Source organism: Juglans regia, chromosome 8 (assembly GCF_001411555.2).
Source record: "Juglans regia cultivar Chandler chromosome 8, Walnut 2.0, whole genome shotgun sequence".
NCBI classification, from domain to species: domain Eukaryota; kingdom Viridiplantae; phylum Streptophyta; class Magnoliopsida; order Fagales; family Juglandaceae; genus Juglans; species Juglans regia.
This window is the reverse complement of record NC_049908.1, coordinates 12,709,090-12,731,253: the sequence shown is the minus strand read 5'-3', so window position 1 is coordinate 12,731,253 and position 22,164 is coordinate 12,709,090. Positions and strand designations below refer to the sequence as shown.

The window sequence follows — 22,164 nt, the reverse complement described above, 5'->3', positions numbered from 1 at the left end:
ATTAGACTATTGGTATAGTTATAGATTATATATTAATATTAGTTATAAACTTTTAGTGATTTAGTATTAACATTTTATGTAATAATTTATAAATTATATTAAGAAATTATTTCATATATAAATATATATATTATATATAAAATTTCACATAAAATTTTATATTTATACATTATATATAAAACTTATATATATTAATATTTAATATATATAAAAAATATTTTGTATAAAACTTATATATAAAAATATTATTTTTTATTTTTTTTTAATCACCGGTCCGGTCCAGTTCGGTTTGGGCCAAAAAATTTCGAAATCGAAACCGACCAATTTTTACATTTTAAAAATCGGTTCCGGACCGGACCGGTTCAAAACCGATAAAACCAGTTCGGTCCGGTCCAAGCCGATTTTTTAATTTTTCGATTTGAATTTACACATTTACCAAAAATAAACATTCAAGCACAACCAAGGGACAAAGGTAGTGAAACTTACATCATCAGAATCTCCGAGTGTCAGAAGCTAAAATTGAAAGGAAGATAAAGAATGCGTGAACAGTTTGGGTAGTCCCAGCCAAGCGCGGCTAAGGAGTGACAGAGATAGGAGAACATGGAAGTGATAGTGTTCGTTGATTGTACTTCCCTTCCTTGTCAGGACACTATAGTCTACTCCATCCTTACCGTTTGATCGAGATTTACAGAAAAGTTTTTTGTGTCCAAACATGTAAAGTAAAATTCAATTTTCAACCAAAATATAAATCTTGTTTTCATTTTCAATCCAATCATTTTTCAAGAACACTATTTTCTTCATCATATGTCATCAAAACTCATTTTTTTCTATTTTAGTTAATAATTTTTAAAATATATCATATATCACTTTATATATTTTTTTGTATCATTTAAATATTTTATAACTATCATTAAATTTAAAATATTCTCAAATTTTTTAATATTTCTCATATATTAATGTCAACGCAATAACTTTTAAGATTTTTTCTTTTTTAAAATAATAATTTTTAAGATTTGAGATAAGCAAACTTATTTTAAAAGAATTAATCTTTTTAAAACCATAAAGAAAAAAATATATAAAAAATAAATGTAAAGAAGGCATTGTGTCCAATAGGCAGAGAATGTATTAGCCCCCCAAGATTAGGCCACCCCATGCATGGCCAAGTGGGGGCGATATGTGGTGGCCAAATATTGGGCAGTACTTGGACCCTTTAAGAGATGTTTGGAGAATGAAATGAGATAAAAAATTTTATGAATAATAGTAAAATAGTTTGTGAATAGCAGTGAGATAGTTTGAATTAAGTATTTAATGGGTTTTGGAAATATTATAAAGTTAAAATATTGTTAGAATGTAATTTTTTAATATAATTTTTATTTTGAGAATTAAAAAAGTTGAATTATTTTTTATTTTTTATTTGAGAATTTAGAAAAATTAATGATTAGTTTAAAAGTTTTGTGCTTGAATATGTTTGAAAAGAAAATGAAATGGAATGAGATGAGATAAATTATATGAAAATTGTTTCCAAACATCCCGTTAGTCTTTTTCTTAAAAAGTAAAAATTATTCCTATAAAAAAAAAAGGAAAAAATATATACGGCTAATTTGAAAAAATGGAAATCATCTTTTAATTTTTTTTTTTAGAATAATTTATTTTTTAATCTGAGTATATGTTTTAAAACTTAAAAATGTTAAGACTTTTATGTGATAGTAGTTCTTATAAGAGCATTCCCAAAGGATTATATAAAACTCATATTTTTGTAAAATTTGAAGAAATAGTTAAATATAGCTCCTCCAATGGATTATATATTTTATAACTAATATTGAGTTTGCTACAGTACCATCTCTACATCTATGAAATACTATTTACACTTGTATAAATATTTAATTCATTTATCTCTCTACTTTTTATTCTATATTCATTTCTTTATTTGAAATGAATAAAATATATTAAAAAGTATAACATTTAAATGATATATGATATATTATAAAAATCAATATATAAAACAGAAAATGTGAATTTTGGTGATGAATTTTACAGTACCATCTATATTCCCAATGGATTCTTCATCCTACCCTTTAAAATACATAACTAAAATCTATTTTTTCTATTTTACATATTAATTTTTATAATATATCATATATGATTTAAATATTATACTTTTTAATATATTTTATTCATTTTAAATAAAGTAAAAAATAGAAAATAGATAAAAAGTAGAAAGTATATTTTGTATACTTTTTAATATATGTTTCGTTACTTGCATTACTTTCATGTTTTTCTATACCATTTGTATTGTCAAATCTACTGTATAGCTTAATCATTGAAAAATTACTTTCACTAAAATAAAATATGATATAGTCAAATATATTATAACCAAGCATATTGTGTGCAGTTATTTCGTACACGTGGGCCAACCAAGCATCAAGTGATAGAAGAAGGGATGTTTTTCTGAACTAATTTAGGATTCATTTATTTTCAGAAAATATCTCATCTAATTATTATAATTTTTTCAACTTTTAATATAAAATAAAATAAACAATTTAATTTTTTCAAATTCTAAAATAAAAATAATATTAAAAAATATATTTTAACATTACTTTATTCAATTTTTTAACTTTAATCTTATCTCATCTCTGAAAACAAACGAATCCTTAGTAGTTTATGGGATGTTGAAGGGATCAGTGATAATTATATAGTGAAAAGACGTGTCACTAATTGAGTATATTGTAGAAAATAATTTAAATATATAGAACTAATAATATTATTATTTAAATATTCTTAATATATCTTATTTTCGAATTATAACTTAGTGAATAGTTATATTTTATCTAAATCTATTAAAATAATAATCAGAATGTTTAAATAAAATCTTTTGCAATTTACTACAGTAATCCAAACAAAAACAAATTCAAGTGAAATCAAGCCCAAATCTTGTAAGCAATCACTTTTTGTCATGATTTTGAGTTCAAGATCAAGAAATAATAAGGTCTTCAAAAGAATAAAGTATTCACTTTTGCAAAAAAAAAAAAGGGGTTGAAACGTAATTTAACCATAAAGAAGTAAAAGCAAGTCAGATTTGCTTTTATGCTTTATAGATGATTTTTTGCTTTTTTTATTAATGATCACACTTTTTTTTATTAATGATCACACTAGACACAAGAAGAGTTGCTCAAATAAAAAATATTTACACATTTGGGATGCTGGGAAAAAACATAACCATAAAAGATCTGGCATTTCTAGAAAATGAATAAATCATCGTCTTACTAATCTATGCGTAGGATTGAGGTAAGTTACTAAGGTCTTGCCTATGCCTACATGATCAATCCCCAAATGATGATTCAAATACCAACCTCAACATATATAGACACCCAGTTCACATAAGCTAAGAGATGTTTTTTGTGTTTCATAAAGGTTTCAAAACCAAACCTTTAATATTTTTGTTATTGGAGATGCAGAAAATGTGAGGCAAACCAGATGCAATTATCCCATTTTTTCAAAGTTATAAACTTTACAAAACCCTAATAACATAAACCCAATCACAAAACCCTAATAAACCAAACCCAATCACAAAAATCTTAAATTTTGGATTAAAAAATCCTAATAAAACCATCTACCAGATTTGAGATTTCAAAATAATTTAAAAAACACAAAAACAAATTACTGTGAGGTGACGCCGAGGGTTTGGCGTGATAGCACTGGTAGGCTACGATTTCGTTATGTGCGACGGAGAGTGAGGCTGAGGGACGAGAGAGTGAGGTTAAGGAAGAGAGACGAGAGGTGAGGCAAATTGCAGAGAGACAGAGACGAGAGAGTGAGGCAGAGGCATTGAGGCAGCACCGAACCGGTTGAGTGGGGCAAATTGTAGAGAGACAGAGACAGAGATGAGAGAGTGAGGCAGAGACAAGAGAGAAGTAGAGACGTTTGCAGTTTGTTGTTGGATTAGTGATTTTAGGATTTATTCGAGAGAAAACGACACCGTTTCCCAAATGAGGTACTATTTTTCATTTTCAAATGATAATTAAAAAGATTTTTTGATGGGTTGAAAAATTGATAATTATAATTTATATATATTTGTAATACATTTAATAACTTACAGTGATTTAGTTATAGTGATTAGTATTAATATAACTATATTAGTATTAGTTATAAACTTATATTGATTTAGTATAACTATATAATATATTAGACTATATAATCATATTAATATTATACTATTAGTATGGTTATATATTAGTATTAGTAATAAACTTATAGTGATTTAGTATAGCTATATAATATATTAGATTATATAATAGTATTAATATTATATTATTAGTATAGTTATATATTAATAATTTAATATTAGTTATAAACTTATAGTGATTTAATGTAGCTAAATAATATATTAGACTATATAATAGTATTAATATTATACTATTAGTCTATATTATATATTAGTATTAGTTATAAACTTATATATTAGTATAACTATATAATATATTAGACTATATATAATATAATTTAATATATATTTTTATGTTTAAAGCATATGATCAATTAAATTTTCATCTTTAAGATTAAGGCTTCGTTTGGTTGATGTACTCCTCTCAACTCATCATTACAACTTTTCAAATTCCAACACAAAATATAATAAACAATTTAACTTTTTCAAATCTCAAAATAATAATAATATTAAAAAATAATATTCTAACAATATTTTATCATCTCAACTCAATTCAACTCAACTCACTTCAACATCCAAACACAACCTAAACTTTTATTTTATAAATTATATAACATTACCTTATATATAATTATATTAATAACATATGACCAAACAAATTACAAATATTCATATTTAAGATTAACATTTTATGTTATAATTTATAAATTATAAATTATAATATGAAATTATTTCATATATGATATATAAGTATATATATTATATATACAACTTTCACATATAATTATATATTATATATAAAACTTATATAAAAAAAATATTTTGTATAATATTACTTTTGCATAAAATTTATCTATAAAATATTAATTTATATATATATATATATTAATTTAATAAGCGGAGGTGTCGTCCTCTTTTCTTTAAAAAAAATAAAAAAATAAAAAACTAAAAAAAAAAACGCATGATATGTACACAGCTTTATGCTTGGCAAGGGCATCATGCAATGAGTTTTGTTTTACATTCTCTCTGGGGCCAAGATAAACCAAATAAGCATAAAAGGTCTTCCAACGTATAGAAGCACGATATCTATTTTTCTAGATGGAATTTACATGGCATATGATTGAACAGAAAAGAACATAATAATTGGATTGGATGCTGGAGTCTAGTGCATCTTTCAAACATCAATGCCCCTACCTGTAGCATAAAGGATACAAAATATTCAAGTCTATCAGGCATTTTTGCAACATGCTTTGCTTATGCCACCATTAAAACTTGCATTCAATAATCAATTCAGCTGCAGCACCCATTGCATCTATCCCTCCAAGTCCCAGCAGAGCCAGAGCCAATTCTTCCTCATTCCACTGCCTTAATCCCTTGCTCAGTCTCTTTAACACATCTACATTGATCTCCAGCACCCACATTGGTGTACAAGCCACCATTAAGCTTACAAACCCTGATACATATGCCTGCCATGTGGCACAATCACAACCAAGAGATATTTTCCCATCTAGTGCACTTGCAAGAAATTCTAAGTGGCATCCGAGTATCTTGGGCCGTCGTCTCGATGCTGGCAACTCTGAGTCTACTCCCCAAGCAAATGTTCCACAAAGGACTGCAAAATATGCAAGTGCATAACCTCCTAGCATCGCAACCATACCTCCAGATTCTCCACCTTCCTGGCCTAGCCCATGGACTGAGAGAAACCAAGAAGGTAGGGTTTCCTTGATCAAAGACTGAACCAAACTTGATCCACCTGATATCCAAACTAGTGAAGCCCCAAGTGAAGCCGCAAGCTTGACACGCGTCATTGCAGCAGCAAGAGAAACCTTCTCATATCTCATCCCATACTTGGTCTTCTTCAATTTCTCTACCTTATCTCTAGGTGACCCACCACTTGCGATTTCCCTAACAGAAAGCATTAGAAGAGACACAATTTCTTCTGTCATGAACATAACGTCTCTGAAAGACCGATGCACTCTTAAGTAAAGAATTCCAGGAGCAACTGGAGAGATTCCGCCAGAGAAGTGAGAACCAAAGCCATGACCAAGAAGGGCACCGACCCCACCATTGCTGCAAATGTGGGAGGAACTTAGCCCAAGAGTGGATGTGAAGCAGCTCTTAAGGAGCTGGACAACAGCATCACTGCTATGGTGGAAAACAGTACCGGAAGCCGAAAACACAAGGAAGTCACTCCAACGCTTTACCTTCTGGGCCCACAATGAGGATATGATGGGCATGCATGGCCAGGGGCAACCAGCACCAAGGGAATTCAAAGCCGGGCCAACCATGGTGAGGAAACGTTCAGTTGCTCTATCAAGTTTATAAGTTATTGTGAGGCTTACTAGGGCAGCCAAGGGTAAAGGAAGTGAAGCCGGAGAACTACCACCTGCAAACAAAACAGTAGAGCTCTAATGTCAAGAGATTGATTTACGGAACCCAAGATTTCTAGTCAAACGTTTCTATATTGCATGTAAGCTCAGAAAAATCCTTTTTTCCTGCATCATCAACATGAGAAGATCATTGTCCATCAATAATTATTGGTTTTTACCTATATTACAATAATCTATTGATCTTTGATGAACTGTTTGCCATTTAAATAAATAAAAAACCACATAATACATGATATATTATTAGGTTCAGATCCAAGTGCCAACTTGGATGAAAGTAACCAGGGGTAAAATACTTGAACTTCACAATGGAGGCAGCGTGCATGGAGATTTTCTTAGGCATGCATTTGACCAACAAGAATGATAATCCAGATAAAGATAAACAAGGAAATACCTACGGCAAGGCTAGGGACATCAACACCAGTGGCAGCTAAAATTTTCTTAATCTGTTTTTCAGTATTGGATAAATTTGCAGCAGGGCTTGGCCAATCAGTTCCATTCATAAAAGCTGGCTTCCATATGCCTCGTGTCACTTCAGCTGAAAAGTAGCTTGCAATGGTAGCCAAAGTTGCCGGAAGAAAATCAGCAAGATCTTTGAGTCCTGATATTCAAGGAAGCTGATCAAAAATTTAACAACAGAATATAACTTTTCTCCAATATCGCAAAGAGAAAGGCAAAATTAGGCAGTCAAGGGTTTGGTCCTTCCAAACTTTGTTTTTAAATTCTATTGTTTTTTTTTTTTTTTGGGGGGGGGGGCTTTTAATTGGTAAAGTCATTGAAGACAAGACTAGGCAGTCAATGGTTTAGAGATTCAGGTCCACTGTTTTGCCTGTAAATTTAATTTATGATTTTCGTTATTGCAACAGATAAACTCTAACCAATCAAGAAAACACTTCCCCCCATCCCTCCCAAGCCCTTGAGAAATTCTTTTTATGGCTCGTTAGTATTGCACACATCTGCATAGATGCCTGCTTTTATGTTTTAAAACATTTAAAGATTCTAAGAGAACAGGGAATAACCTGTGGCAAGTTCACGAGGAGAGAGCCTTCCATGCGCACAGGCTGTAAGAGCAGCATCAAGCACAAATGGAGTTGCCTCAAGGATATCCCATGCAGGCACTTCGAGTCTAATAGAGGCATCTTGAACTCCAGATGCCGATGAGTTACTGCTTCCTGACGTTGTAGGAGTCAAAGGCTGACCACCTCTATTCATTTTTCTGAACATCATATTCAGGAGTGCATCAACAATCTGATGAACAGGGGTCCCAGGTACAAGACCAGATAGGGTGGAAGCAATACATTCTTGATGCTGCCGGTACCAGAGTTTTAATTTTGGAAAGGAATCCATGAATATAGGCTCTAAAGAAACTGTTATTAATTTAGACAGTCTTTTGGTTTTCATCCGATCCCTGGGTAATTTTCCAAACGATGATAATCGTAAGTTCCGAACCAATAAGATGTACTCGGGACTCATTTGGGATCCCACTGGTGGTGCATCTCCCATCACATGCTCAAGGGGAGGATGATCAAACCTCCATAACTTCAGAAGAAGAGTAAATGCATTGCAGAAAACAGTGTGACAAGATAGTTCCTCCCCAGTTGTAAGGGTCCATGACACATTCGGTAGAGACCCAAAAACCTCACAGATGGGTAACAATGCACCTGCAAGCAATGGAACCTAGCAATGAATGGTAAACAACATCAGTTCATAGAGAACATGAAGGGATTGGGTTATTTATTTCTTTGTATGGTCCACATATGTCATCCTGTCCTGTTTAGATAAAGCTTCTATAATTCTATTCACTTGTGTGCGCAAATGCAGGGGCAGATGAAGGAAGTTTGCCTTGCAGGGGTAAGGCAATAGGACTAACAGATGGATATCCAGTTTTTGATGAATAAACAGATGGATATCCACTTTTTGGTGCATATCTTTCTAAACTAGCTGTACCAGTCTAATTTATTGGCAAAGAACTAGAACCATAATTATCTTCTTTTTTTTTTTTTTATGTCGGGAAACCTCTCCAAGGCAGGACCCTTCAGACCCACCCCTGCAAAGTAAACCCCGGTCCCGTGCACCTCACCCTCGGAAAGAACCATAATTATCTATCAACAACTAGATGAATTTATGACTAAAACTTTCATTAAAATGATATAACAAAAGAATTGAGATGCATAAACACTATATTTTTTTGTCTGTTCTTTTGTTTTTATTTTTTTAATTTGTTTTTTCAGGGGAGGGGGTCAGCCACTCCAAAGGCATAGCTCCACACCTGCATGTATGTAGCTATAATGTAAGGAAGCAGAGTTTGGTTGTCCCTGGATGTGTTTGGCGAACAATTATCAAGAAATGTAGTAAGTACTCTTTTCTCTCTGCTACCATTTTTACCACCAGTAACATGAAGAATATGGTCTCCTAATTGATAAACATTCCTCCTCTCCATATACATATCCAGGTTACTATACAATTTTAAACTGCAACCTACCAAGCCATGTAAGGAGAAAATCTGAACACAATCCACAGTTGATATTCCGACAAGAAGGACATTCAGAAATGGAGCACAGTCAATCAAATGGCTTTCACTTCCAGAGTAATCTGCAGGGACTGAAGGAGATAGCAACACCGTGATAAAGAGAATGGTGTGCTCCTGCAAATGAATAAAATCACAACAAACTAAAATAAATGGAGATTCTCTAAGAGGAGGGGAGAGGGACAATCTTCGGAAGCAATAAATTATAAAGCACAAAAGTAGTCTGCCTTGCACGAAAGTAGAAGTAAGCCAAACTAAATGACCTTACAAAATTACCTGTACATTCCAACCACGAAACAGAGATGCCCCACATAGAATGGTAGCAGCAGATATCTTCTCATCCTTAGAACCACTGAGTGCAATCTCATATACTTTCTCAATTTCTGCTAAGCTTGCATCAAATCCATGAGCTTAAATTCAGTTGCCTTACCAAGTGGGTAAATTTACACAAAACAAGAGCATCTAATATACATGGCTTCCAGAAAAAGAAAAAGTTTAACTGAAGACCAGGTTGTAGTCAGGACTTATAACTAGTTAGCAGCTACCACCTTCAAACATATATATGGGTGTATATATGTGAACTCCTAAGAAACATATGCATTTGAATATACAAGTGTGTGTTCACTGGTTATGGTACACATATTCTTTTATGGGAAGCATCATACCCAGTTTTTTTTTTATTTCTTTTTATGTAGGAGAAACGTCACACCCAGCATATCAAAGCCTTAGTCAAACCAAATGCGATCAGCTAATTATGAACGTGAATAATGTGTGTGTGGCTCTAAACGAAATAAAGAGCGGAAGGCAATTCTTAGACTCATTGTGTATGCTTAAGTTCTGCTGTGATCATAAAGACATCTCTCTAGGAGAGGCACGGTTGGGACTGGGATAGTAGGTTTTAACCATCATATCATCTCCTTTCTAGTGACAGTAAATTTTTGAAGGCCGAAAGAATAAATGCTACCACTTGAGCTCGGTTCCCACCCTCCCCCACGGGGGAACTCTCAAAAGCGAACAAATGTTGGTATGAGAGAGAGAGGGGATTGGAATTATACCTAGAAGCTGGAGTGGCAACCAAAGCATTGATCAATGGTGGAGTTAGAGGGGACCCCTTCATCAGTGATGACCAACCAGGCAGTTGACCAGAAACATTCCGAGGAACTTGGTTGCAGCGTGCATTAACATAGCCTGGCCAGAAATATGCTGATGTGTCCAGTAAATTCCTTGCAATACAAGCCTCAACAATTAGATGTCGCATGTTTCCAGCTGCAAGGAAAAACAGAATATAAGAAGACATCATGAATCCAGTCCAACCAAGGTGATGCAAACAGCATAGTGCACCTTATCTTTTTGTTTCTAAAGAAAAATCCAGGAAGAATGTAGAAATAAACAATCAGGTTGATTTGCACTAAAACAAATGCGAGGGACCACCCAGTTATATTTATCAATGTGCATCTATATTCTTCTCTCCAAACTGAAAGCCATCAAAATATCAAATACCAATGCTAAAACGTATTGATCACTTACAACAGTTCATGGGCATGTCGTTTACACTCATAGATTCATAGTATCCATTACCGACTGGAAGGCCTGAAACAAACATTATTGCTTTGGCAGCAGCCTGATTGGCTACTGAACTAACAGCCTGAGGGGGAGCCAACAAGTGCTCATGATTGCCCAATAACTGCAAGCTGGTAATTAAATCTATTCGACGCTTTCCGAGAACCTGTTTTTGTTTCCTTTGATTGGTAGGGCTGTGCTCGGTTTCATCAATCAGTTCACACTCCTCTTCCTCAATAATATTAGCAACAGCAAGTGTCGTAATAGACAATAACAGGCACAAGCATGTATCAAGGCGAGGGACAGGACCCTCACTTGGATCTCTCTCCTAAAAAGAATAAAGATAAAGCAGATCAATGTAAATATATAGAAAAGAAAAGTTACAGAGACAATAGGGGAATCTTTACAATGATGCTTCTTAAGAGCCAACTGCATTCTAGTCACAGACTCAATCGTATGAATCAATCAAATACTAAGATTTGTGGAAATGGTCGCAATTGATGTCTTTCAACACTGGAAATTTGTATTGGACACAGCAAAACACAAAAATCTGGACAAGGACCCAAAATATGCGTCTTCATGAAACTATAAGACTCAAAAATTTTAAACATGCATGTCAGGTGGCATGGAATACATGTGTAACAGCCCAAATTGAGTGAGTATAGGTGATGAATGGGATTCTGCATTGCTTGGGAGAGAGAAGTTCTTGTTCTTTAGAATGATTTTTAGGGGCTCTAATCGTACCAATGACTAGTCTTTTTGACTCAGATATGGCTTTGTCCAACCTCAGGTCACTAGAAATGCTTGAATCTACATTTAACACAAAAAACTAGTCAATAGTACATTAGAGCCTCTTGCAGTCATTATAAAGAGCAAGAACTTCTACCTCCCAAGCAACACGGGATCCATTCACCACCTATACTCACTCAAAATGGATATTACAAGGTGGATAACAACTTTATCAGAAATATTCAAAATCTCTACTTCTATAAGGCGGACAACAACTTTGTCAAATGTTCAGCATGCCTAGTTATCACAGGAGAAAAGTGTCAACAGACCAAAGCTTAAATTACTGTCGCATGAAACTGTTTTACAATCAGCTTTATCAATTCTCTCAACATTACCTATCACAAAAAAGAAAAAAGATCTCTCAACATTTTCTTTTGCTTATAATAAATAAAGCAGGTATTCCGTTTTAGCTTTTATTCCTATTAAAAGCACTAGTCATAGAAAATATTTTAGACCATTAAGATCATTTAGATTTCAGACCAACCGAGTCTTGATTCCTCCCAAGGAATCATAGTCAAAACCTGGTTCTCCGCCGCCCACCACCCACCCCCCCCACCAAAAAGCCATGCAACATTTGTTCCAGCCAAAGAGATGAGAAAAAGACTTGGATGGCAAAAGACTCCCATCTCATCTCAATCCCCATCTTATCTCAATATCCAAATACTACAAACAAACACTTTTTAATATCAAATTTTCAACTTTTTAACTTTTTCATCTAATCATTACTACTTTCCCAAACTTCTAAAAAAAAACACAAAAAACAATTCAACTTTTTCAAATCTCAAAACAAAAATAATATTAAAATATAATATTCTAATAATATTTTAATTTTATAATATTTTTATTCAACCTTTTTCTCTCATTTTCCTAAACCCCATAAAACATCTCAACTCAAACAATTTCATTAGTATTCACAAACCATTTCACTACTATTCACAGATCATCTCATCTCATATCATCTCACTATCCAAATGAGGCCTTAGAGAGTATTACCCCAACCACCCCACTCCCAAAGAGATGAGAAAAAAGACTTGATTAGTTTGTATATCTCTTAAGAATTTTTTTTCCCAACAAAAAATAACAAATGAGGTTACACAAGTCCTTACCCTTTGTACTAGTCGTAGAGCTGCAATCCATAAGCCTAAAAATGTATTGTGCCATGTGGTTCCATTAACTGCCTGCAGAGTCTTTACTAAACCTGTAACAGTAATTCTGGTTCAATAAGACTGCATAGAAGAATTATAATCTCATCCCCTCTAGATGAATCAACGACATAAACATTAGGATACAAGGATTGACTCCTACCAGAAAGAACTTCAACAGAACTATTTGCTGTCACGTTGGATCCATCCAGAGAGTCTTCCAGATACAGATCGATAGGAAGCCAAAGTGCAGACCAACCAATTCCCTGAGATTGGTTAGCAGATGTCAGAGATCCAGAAGCAATGACAGCATGAAACTCTCGCCCCGACATTGTTTTGCATTCTCGAGACATAACTTGACGCACATCAGATGTCAACTGCAGAAGGGTCTGTGCAGTTACGTGTTTTAAATCCCTCAAGACTGCTGATTTTGCTGCGAGCAGTTGCAGTCGCTGAATGAAACCTCCCCAATGTGATGGCCTACAAAAGGGAAACTGCTTACATTTCAAGTAACTTCTTTTTTCTGACAAGTAATTCAAATTTTATTAAGAGTGCAAAGAGGTGAAACCCAAGTTCACAGGAAGTATACAAAAGATACATCCAACTAGAGGGATGAAGAAAAACAACAAAGTTCCTCAAAAGTCTAACAGGCTGGAGAATTGGGAGCTGTTGTGTGCAGTCATCCAAGCACAGAGATTGGTGAAAATTATTGCTTTTAATTTTGACACTGTCCTCTCACAGTCTTCAAAAGTTCAGGCATCGCATTCTTGCCAAATGCACCATATTAAGCACAACATGCATATTACCTCAAAAGTGCCAACATCCCAATAACTTACCATCCTCTACCTCCCATAAGCTCCTAGCCAATTCACAATGTAACAGAAGATGATCAATATTTTCCCATTTAGTTTGTACATACATCATCACTCTCGTACTAAAATATGCCTCTTACAAAAATTATCCAACATTTAAATCTTGCCTAGGGCAACCATGCAAACAAAGAAAGCTACCACTGAAGACACCTTGTTTCTCCAAATGCATTCCCAGGAAAATGAATAGCCCAGTAGAGGGATGAGTGCTTCGAAAAGGGACTTTACCACGAAGCTTCAACTCTTGGATATCTAGCATATGATAATCTCTGCCTCTTACCTACCAAAAAGAACATAACCAGTTTAAAAAAGAAGAGAACAACTCCATCTCCCAACCATGAGCTGATCTAATAGAAGTAACATTTCATTGGGGCATATTATTTGAAAGCTGCAAGTGTTCTGAAACCAAAACCTCCTTCCTAAGGGATAAGTGAAACAACTCCATGTAGATTGTCTGCAAGGGCTAATGCCCGCACCAAATATCCTACCAAAATCTAATTTCAGACCAATTACCCACCACAAATCTAGAAAAACGAAAGAAATCCCCAAAACCTTCCTGATGTTTTCCCCACCCAAAGGCCCCCACTAACCTCATTAGAACACCAAACTCCCCCCATGTGCAACTGTATTTGGCATTCACTACCAACCGCCACAAGGCTTCCCTCTTAGTGGTGTACTGCCAAAACCGTTTCCCCAAAAGAGATTTGTTGAGTCAAAAATAATTTCTAATAACTACTGATCAAAAGAAAATTTCTAAGAACCAAGCAATTGGATGAGATTTGGGTGCAAATCTTAGACCACTTAACTAGGTGGAAGAGGCATTTGGCTACGCCAACATGGATATGTGGTACACTTAACCAGCCCATCTTTTTCCAGAGATAAAGATAAGTAGGTTGGTAGATTAGAGAGAGTAGTTTTAATCAAGGAGACCAGCGCATCTTTGGATAATTATAGCCTCTTCCCTACATTTAAGCAGCATTCCATCTTTTTTCAAAGCTCTGTCCCAAATAAGTATCCCAAAGCTCTGGATACTTCATGGCTAGAGATGGCACTACAGCCAAGGATGTATGCCAAACCACCAAATATTATACACTGCTCCAACCGGTACTGTCTAACGGCAAGTTTATTGCCAACGTTGAGACAACTTCAAAACATAGGAATAGACTACATAAATCAAGGATATGTTCCTCGATCGGCTCACAAAAGATGAGTATCATCAGTTGGGGAGTAATCGGTTCGGTTCAATCCGGTCCGGTCAGTCCATAGGGGGGTTTTAGGACCAGATCGATTACCCCTATAGACCAGACCGGACTATTAGCCATCAGTCTGGTCGGTCCAATTCGGTTCGAGCTAGTGTGAAATGAGCCAAACATACAAAAATCTCAAAATCACCTCTAACGTGTATTTTTGGCCCAATTATACAAAAAAAAAAAAAACCACAAGTTTTACATTTTTTAATATAAACTATTGACTTTATTTGCACATTTTGTACTTGAAAATAGCCTAAAAAAAGTTGGGAAAATTATCAAAATTATCCATATCCATCCATGAGAATTAGAAATCATTATAAAGAAGTTAAAAACAAAAAATAGAGAAAATGAAATTGAAAAATGCAATATCATCCAAACTCCAAGTACATATGGTCAATGGTGATTGGTTAGATGAAAATTACATAATTAACTTATACAATTACTATATAAAATAATAAATATATAAAATATTTTGAAAACCTATATATATATATACTTCGGTCGGTCCGGTCCAAAAAAACCACCCTGGGACCGGACCGAAACCACCAATACACTTATCGGTCCGGACCGAACCATTCGATCCGGTCAGGTTTTCCAATCTAGACCAATAAACTTACACCCCTAATCATTAGCTAACAATAGATGTGACAAAATAAGCTCTTATTCTCTCAATAGCTTGCTAGAAACCTGACAGGAGCCCTCTATTCACTGTGTCTAATAGGATTCACTCAATGCCTCCATTACCACTAACAAAGAGTAGAGGGGGTGCCTCATTTATGATGACTGAAAAGCGCACGGTAGATACAATATGCTATCCATTGTCACCAACTTTCTGCATCTCCTTAGTAAATAAAATAGGAAGCTCCAATTCACATGACCATAGGCCTTCTCTTAAATCAATTTGGTAATTATGTAGTACAGATAACGTAGTACTCTTATCCTATCACAAAATTTTATGCCATAAAATTTGCTTACATAAGTACTAATTTTCAATGACATGACATCTCATGAAAGGATGGAAGTACAACGCACACCCAAGAGTATGTAATCTTACTCAATTTTCATAGCACATTTAGAATCTCAAATCTAAGTTTGCTATCAAGGCATTTGTCTACTAAAAAACAGAGTTTAAAATTTATCATCCCTTGATGAAAACATTCCATAAGCTTGATATAATCATCACCAACACAGTCTTCAGCCTATTAACAAAAACTTTGGCGCAAGTCCTTAATCTTGGAATAAAAAAGTAACATTGAGGCTCCTCTCCAACTTGCCTTGAGCAAGGAACTAATGGAAAACATTCAAAGGTTGTCTTTGATAACCTTGCAACCATAAGGGCCAAGGGCTTTGTCACCATTAATAGCCTTCACCACCTTAAATACCTCAACCTCCTCAAATCCTCTCTCTAGCCACACCATCTTCTCTTCAACAAATAGAATCAAACCTAAGATCATCCAACTTGGGTCTCCAAAGAAATTGTTTAGAATACATAGAGTTTAAAACTGCAAGACATGGTCCCTAACTTCTGTGTGTGATATGAAGACCTCGACCTATTAGCTTGGTGAGTGGGATGGACAAGATCATGTCGAAGGTGTTGGCGAATAGATTGAGATTGGCGATGGATAAGCTAATATCCAAGCCCCAACATGTCTTCGTTAGAGGAAGGCAAATTCTTGACTCGGTACTTGTTGTGAACAAATGTTTGGATAGTAGACTTTAGTCAAGAAAGCCTGGAATTTTATACTAACTAGATATGAAAAAGGCTTATGACCGGGTCAATTGGAGCTTTTAGCTCTACATGCTCGGGCATTGTGGCTTTTGTTCGAAATGGTTTTCATGGATTACTCAGTGCATCTCAACAGCCCTTTTCTCTATCTTGATGAATGGCACCCCCATGAGATTCCTTAAAAGCTCACGGAGCTTAAGACAAGGTGATCCTCTTTCTCCATTACAATTTGTTTTTGTAATGGAAGCCTTTACCAAGATGACCTTAGGAGTTGTGGAGGGTGGTTTCCTTAGTGGATTTTCAGTGGGGGAGGGAATTATATCTCACCTATTATTTGACGACGACACTCTAATATTTTGTGGAGCTAGGAATGATCATATTCAAGTTTTGATGGCTTTTCTTCTTTGCTTTGAAGCTACTTCATGATTGAAGGTGAACTTGACCAAATCAGAAGTAGTTCCAGTGGGAGATGTAATTAACATGGACAGCTTGGCCTCTATCTTGGGATGTAAGATATCTCATTTGCTGATGAAATATCTTGGCCTCCCCTTGGGTGCACCATTCAAACGAAATCAATTTGGGATGATGTTAGTGATGTAACTGGTCCGGTTCAATCCGGTTTTGGACATTTTTTAGAACAGAACCGATATACACTAGTTTTGCAAATTTAAGAACCCATATCAGACCAATTCACCACCGAAACTAGAATTTTCGATTTTTCCGGTTTCGGTCCGGTCCAGTTTTTCCGGTTTTACAGATAAACAAAATCATACTTCAACAAAACTTTAGCAAGTGATTGACCCATATCCCTCATTTTATGTTATAAAATTAAAATTTATATGTTATATCAATATTCAAATGTTATATTAAAAATTATAAGATTAATTTATGTAATATTATAATCAAATGTTATATTAAGATTTATAAGATTAATTTTATGTTATAAGATTAATAAATATGAATAATAAGATTTTAAAATTTCATGTTATATTAATTAGCAATTTAGCATATAATATATATAATATAATATAAAACATTATATATAATATAAAATATTTTATATATAAAATAAAAATTAAATATAATATATTCATATGCATTGGTCTGGTTCGATTCGAACCGTGTTCTAAAATCCAAAACCAGCACAGGACTGGTTTTCCAACGGTTTTGCTAAGTAGGAACAGGTATCGGACCAGTTCACCGGTTTACCGATCTTTTTTTTATAGCCCTAGATGATATATTGGAGAAAACGGAGTGGAAATTGGCTAACTGGAAGAGAATGTACCTATCCAAAGGTGGTAGGGTTACTTTAATTAAAAGTACTCTATCGAACTTGCTGACTTATTTCTTGTCATTAATACCTCTTCCTAACACGACGGCCCAACGCATGGAGAAACTTCAGCGAGACTTCAAGGGGGGGGGGGCAGTTAATGATGATTTTTAAGTGATGATTTTTAAGTTTCACTTGGTAAAATGAGCCACAATATGCTCCCCCCAACAAGATTGAATCTAATGGGCCATAGTATGCTTCCTCATATCAAAAGGAGGTCTAGGTATCAGGAATTTACAGGTTTTTAATAAGATTATGTTGGGCAAATGTTTGTGGAGATACCACCAAGAACGGGGAACCTTGTGGAGAAATATCATAGACTCAAAGTATGGTGAAGCATGGGGAGGTTGGTACTCAAATGAGGTAAGTGGGCCATATGGGGTGGGGCTTTGGAAGTACATAAGAAGAGGATGGGACGCCTACTTTAGAAATACCCGGTTTGATGTAGGTGATGGACTCAATCAAATTTTGGCATGACATATGGTGTAGCGACAGGCCACTCAAGGAAACTTATCCAAAAGCCTATGGCATAGCAAGAATGAAAGAAGCCTCGATTGTGGATCTGGTGGTTACATCAAATGGTGCTCCTCAATGGAATATCACTTTTTTTAGAAATGCACATGATTGGGAAGTCGATACAATTTTGGAGTTTTATGATCTCATATATTCCACTCGCATGAGGAGGAAAGTTGATGACAAGATTTTCCAGCGTCACTCCAAGAAAGGGAAGTTCACTATCCGCTCTTTCTATCAAGCCATGCACACACATACAACCAACCCATTCCCATGGAAAAGCATTTGGAAGACAAGGGCACCCTTAAAGGCACTCTTCTTTGTATGGACAACTTGATTGGGAAAGATACTCACACTCGACAACCTAAGGAAATGTCGATTCATTGTCATGGAGTGGTGTTGTATGTGCAAAAAGAGTGGGGAGTCAGTTGATCATTTATTACTTCATTGTGAGATTGCCACGACATTATGGAACAACTTCTTCACTTGAGTGGGACTAACTTGGGTGATGCTTAGAAGGGTGATCGATTTCTTAGCTTCTTGGAAAAGCCCTCAGGATAACTCTCATATTGCAGCAATATGGAAGATGGTCCCAATATGCTTATGGTGGTGCATTTGGAGGGAAAGGAATAACATAACCTTCAAAGTATTGATACGCATGTCCCAGCTCCATAATCTTCATGTATCCCAGCTCCAAAATCCACGCTTTCCAAGTCCGACGCCTTCTCTTTGATATGGAGCTAGGATACATGAAAGTTAGGTTGGCCCATACCTGAATCCATCTACCCAATGCACCGATCCGCTTCTTGTTTTAAAATTTGCAACTTCATCCTCTGTTGGCTAAAGTTCAAAATAGCTCGATATACCCCCACTCTACACCAATGACATTCCCCCTCCATACCAACTCTGTCATAGAAACTCCACTACCATTTGGCTTCTTGCAGAGTGGTGCTGCGCCAGCTGGATTTTTGGCCTCATCTAAGCCCATCCAACCAGTCCATTACAAGGATTAACAACCACTTCCTTCCCCAGCACCACTAACACTGCTGCATGCAATGGTTTACCCACCATCATACATATCGTCACCTTCTCATTCAAGTCACTGATATTTCTCATCGGAATGTTAATGAAGCCTCTTCATCCACCACTCCCTACTCCATCAACACCAAGAACCTACCATAGCGGTTGTAACAACATCTAGCGATAAAGATTGCATTGCCAACCCTAGAAGATTTTATAGACCCCTTGAATTCTCATGGCTGGACCAGAGTTACCACCATCTCCAAGAAACTCTCCACAGTGATTTTTCCAAGTGAGACAGCACAGACCTTAACTCTAATTTTTTCCACTATGTGCAATATAGATACTCCTTCCTCAGCCTAAAACTCCAAATAACTTGGCTCCAGTGCTCAGACAGCTAAAAATACCCATTCTCAGATTACCAGATTTTCCCATCAAAAAAGCAGAACAAAATTACTGTAAAAAATTGTACTAGCCCATCGAAGACTAGAGAGAGAGCAATGTGACATTCAAGTTTGAAAGTGATTTCTCTCAAGTACCTTCTGTTCAATGGACTTCTGAATTTTAACTGGATACTTTTTGCTTAATTTATTCACATTACTGCACCAATGTGAGATATTGACTTAGATTGAAATGACAATTCACTCAATAAACTGCTTGCCTTTTACTTCTCTCCCACAAACACAACACATAACCATTAACATACAGAATTGAAAAAGGAATTCAATAATGAATATAATATCTTACATGTTTCGACGTGCCAAGAAAAGAATCCGTGAAGTCACTTTATTCTGCAAAAACTCTGCAATTATCTCAATAGCCATTGCAGTATTTACTTTCTGCAGCCCTTCATTGTGCTCTATTACCATCTCACTAAAGCTATTATGACCGTCTATTTCCATATCTTGAGGTCTGGTAGGCCATCTAGACTTCTTTTCCGGGGTAAGTTCCAGCAATCCTTCGTCATCCAAAGATGCATCAAGTAACTGCCATACAATTGAAAACACAAATTCAACAAGAATCACCCCAGGTTCACCCACTTGAAGGCCATAGATCTGGGATAGATGAAGAACGTCATCAATGGATTTCATGATCCTGTAATTTCATCCAAAATGTGATTTAGTAATTTAATCTATGGGAAAAAACTACCATAAAAAACATGCAAAAAGACCACTTAACAGCAAAAGCTACCATAAAAACATGCAAAAAGAAATTTGATAGAGGGTGTGAAAGTTTGTCCTAGAGCTCCTGCTGTTACTCATTTGTTTTTTGCAGACCACAGCCTATTATTTTGTAAAATGAAAACTTGAAGCAGTTGTTACATGTTTATGGGTTGGCTTCGGGACAGCAGATTAACATGAATAAATCTGAACTTCTGATTAGTCCAAAGACTAGAGCAGAGGAAATTGATGCAATTAGGGCCATTTGGGACGTGCATTCTCTCCAACATCACGATCGGTATTTGGGTCTTCCTTCTTTGGGTGGACATTCTAAATGTAATATTTTTAAGGAGTTAAAAGATAGGGTTTGACAAAAGTTAAAGGTTGAAAGGAACAATTGCTTTCACAAGCCAGCAGAGAAGTATTTGATCAATGCGGTTGTGCAAGCATTGCCAACCTACACTATTAGCTGTTTTTTGTTACCCAAATCCTTTTGTAGGGAGTTAGAAGGATTATTTGCAAAATTCTGGTGGGGACAACGCCAGACTGAACGGAAGATGCATTGGATTAGTTGGCCAAAATTGTGTTCTTCAAAGATGTGAGGGTGTATGGGTTTTAAGAATCTTGAGCCTTTTAATTTGGCTATGCTTGCTAAACAAGGTTGGTGATTGATTCAAAATCCTCATTCATTGCTTTATCGGGTTTTTAAAGCAAAGTATTTTCCTGCTACAAATTTTTTACAATCAAATTTGGGTAGGAAGCCTTCTTATGTGTGGAAGGTATTTGTGCTGCTAAACCTCTTTTGTAGAATGGGTGTATTTGGAGGATAGAGAAGGGCGAGAAAGTCCGGATAGTTCAAGATAAATGTGTTCCAATCTTTTGGTTACCTCAGACACTCCCTCCTAATTATGTTATTCAAGCTGATTCTACGGTTAACTTGCTTATGAATCTGGATAATGGCACTTGGGATGTGGATTTAGTACAATCTGTTTTTCTTACTTTTGTTGCTAATGCAGTCCTACAACTTCCTTTACTTTCAAGAGAGCGTGAAGATAAACTTGTGTGGAGTGGCACTAAGAATGGTTTGTATTGATCAGTCAAGTCTGGGTATCATTTATCATTGACGTTGTTTGACTCTAAAGTTGGAGCTGAAAGTTCTCATTCCCATGGTCCTTCAATCTTTTGGCATCAATTCTGGAATTTGAATCTTCTGAATAAAGTTAAGAATTTTGGGTGTGGCGTGCTTGTAAGGATAGCCTCCCTACAAAACTGAATTTGCTGAAGCGGGGTATTCTTTCTAATGCGGGTTGTCCTCTTTGTCAGTTGGCTGTGGAGGATTGCTGTCATGTTTTTTGGGGCTGTCCAGATGTGAAAAAGGTGTTGGCTGTACGTTGTCCTCCAGTTTCACCTTTGCTGGAGGCTGCTGGTCATTTTGTTGATGCGATTTGATTTAACTTTAGTTCCTATTTTCACTACTAGTTCATGGGGTGTATGGAAGTTTAGGAATATGAAGTTATTTAAGAATTCTAATTGTGTGCCTTAAGATGTTGTTGATAATAGCTTAGCATATGTTGAGGGGTACAATACCATTAAAATGCACTAGCTGGTTGTACGTAAGGAGATTTTGCTCTCTTGGAAACCTCCTAACCAAGGTATGGTTAAGCTTAATTTTGATTGTGCTTTGTTTTGATCTTCTAACTTTGCGGGCATTGGAGTTATTTTAAGGGAT

General features: G+C 35.4%; 1 protein-coding gene across 1 annotated transcript in view; it reads right to left on the bottom strand.

Moving 5' to 3' along the window:
• Positions 1 to 5,282: 5,282 nt before the first annotated feature.
• The window catches only part of LOC109011046 (mediator of RNA polymerase II transcription subunit 33B-like), a 42,777-nt gene continuing 25,895 nt past the window's right edge, over positions 5,283 to 22,164 (bottom strand). Inside the window, exons 3-12 of the mRNA XM_018992064.2 lie at positions 20,023 to 20,370; positions 12,731 to 13,047; positions 12,532 to 12,623; positions 10,604 to 10,964; positions 10,132 to 10,342; positions 9,353 to 9,467; positions 9,032 to 9,193; positions 7,569 to 8,226; positions 6,944 to 7,150; positions 5,283 to 6,548 (exon numbers count right to left, since the gene is read on the bottom strand). Of these exons, the coding sequence (XP_018847609.2) occupies positions 5,428 to 6,548; positions 6,944 to 7,150; positions 7,569 to 8,226; positions 9,032 to 9,193; positions 9,353 to 9,467; positions 10,132 to 10,342; positions 10,604 to 10,964; positions 12,532 to 12,623; positions 12,731 to 13,047; positions 20,023 to 20,370 (3,592 nt within the window). The 3' untranslated portion in view covers positions 5,283 to 5,427. The remainder of the gene's footprint in view (positions 6,549 to 6,943; positions 7,151 to 7,568; positions 8,227 to 9,031; positions 9,194 to 9,352; positions 9,468 to 10,131; positions 10,343 to 10,603; positions 10,965 to 12,531; positions 12,624 to 12,730; positions 13,048 to 20,022; positions 20,371 to 22,164) is intronic.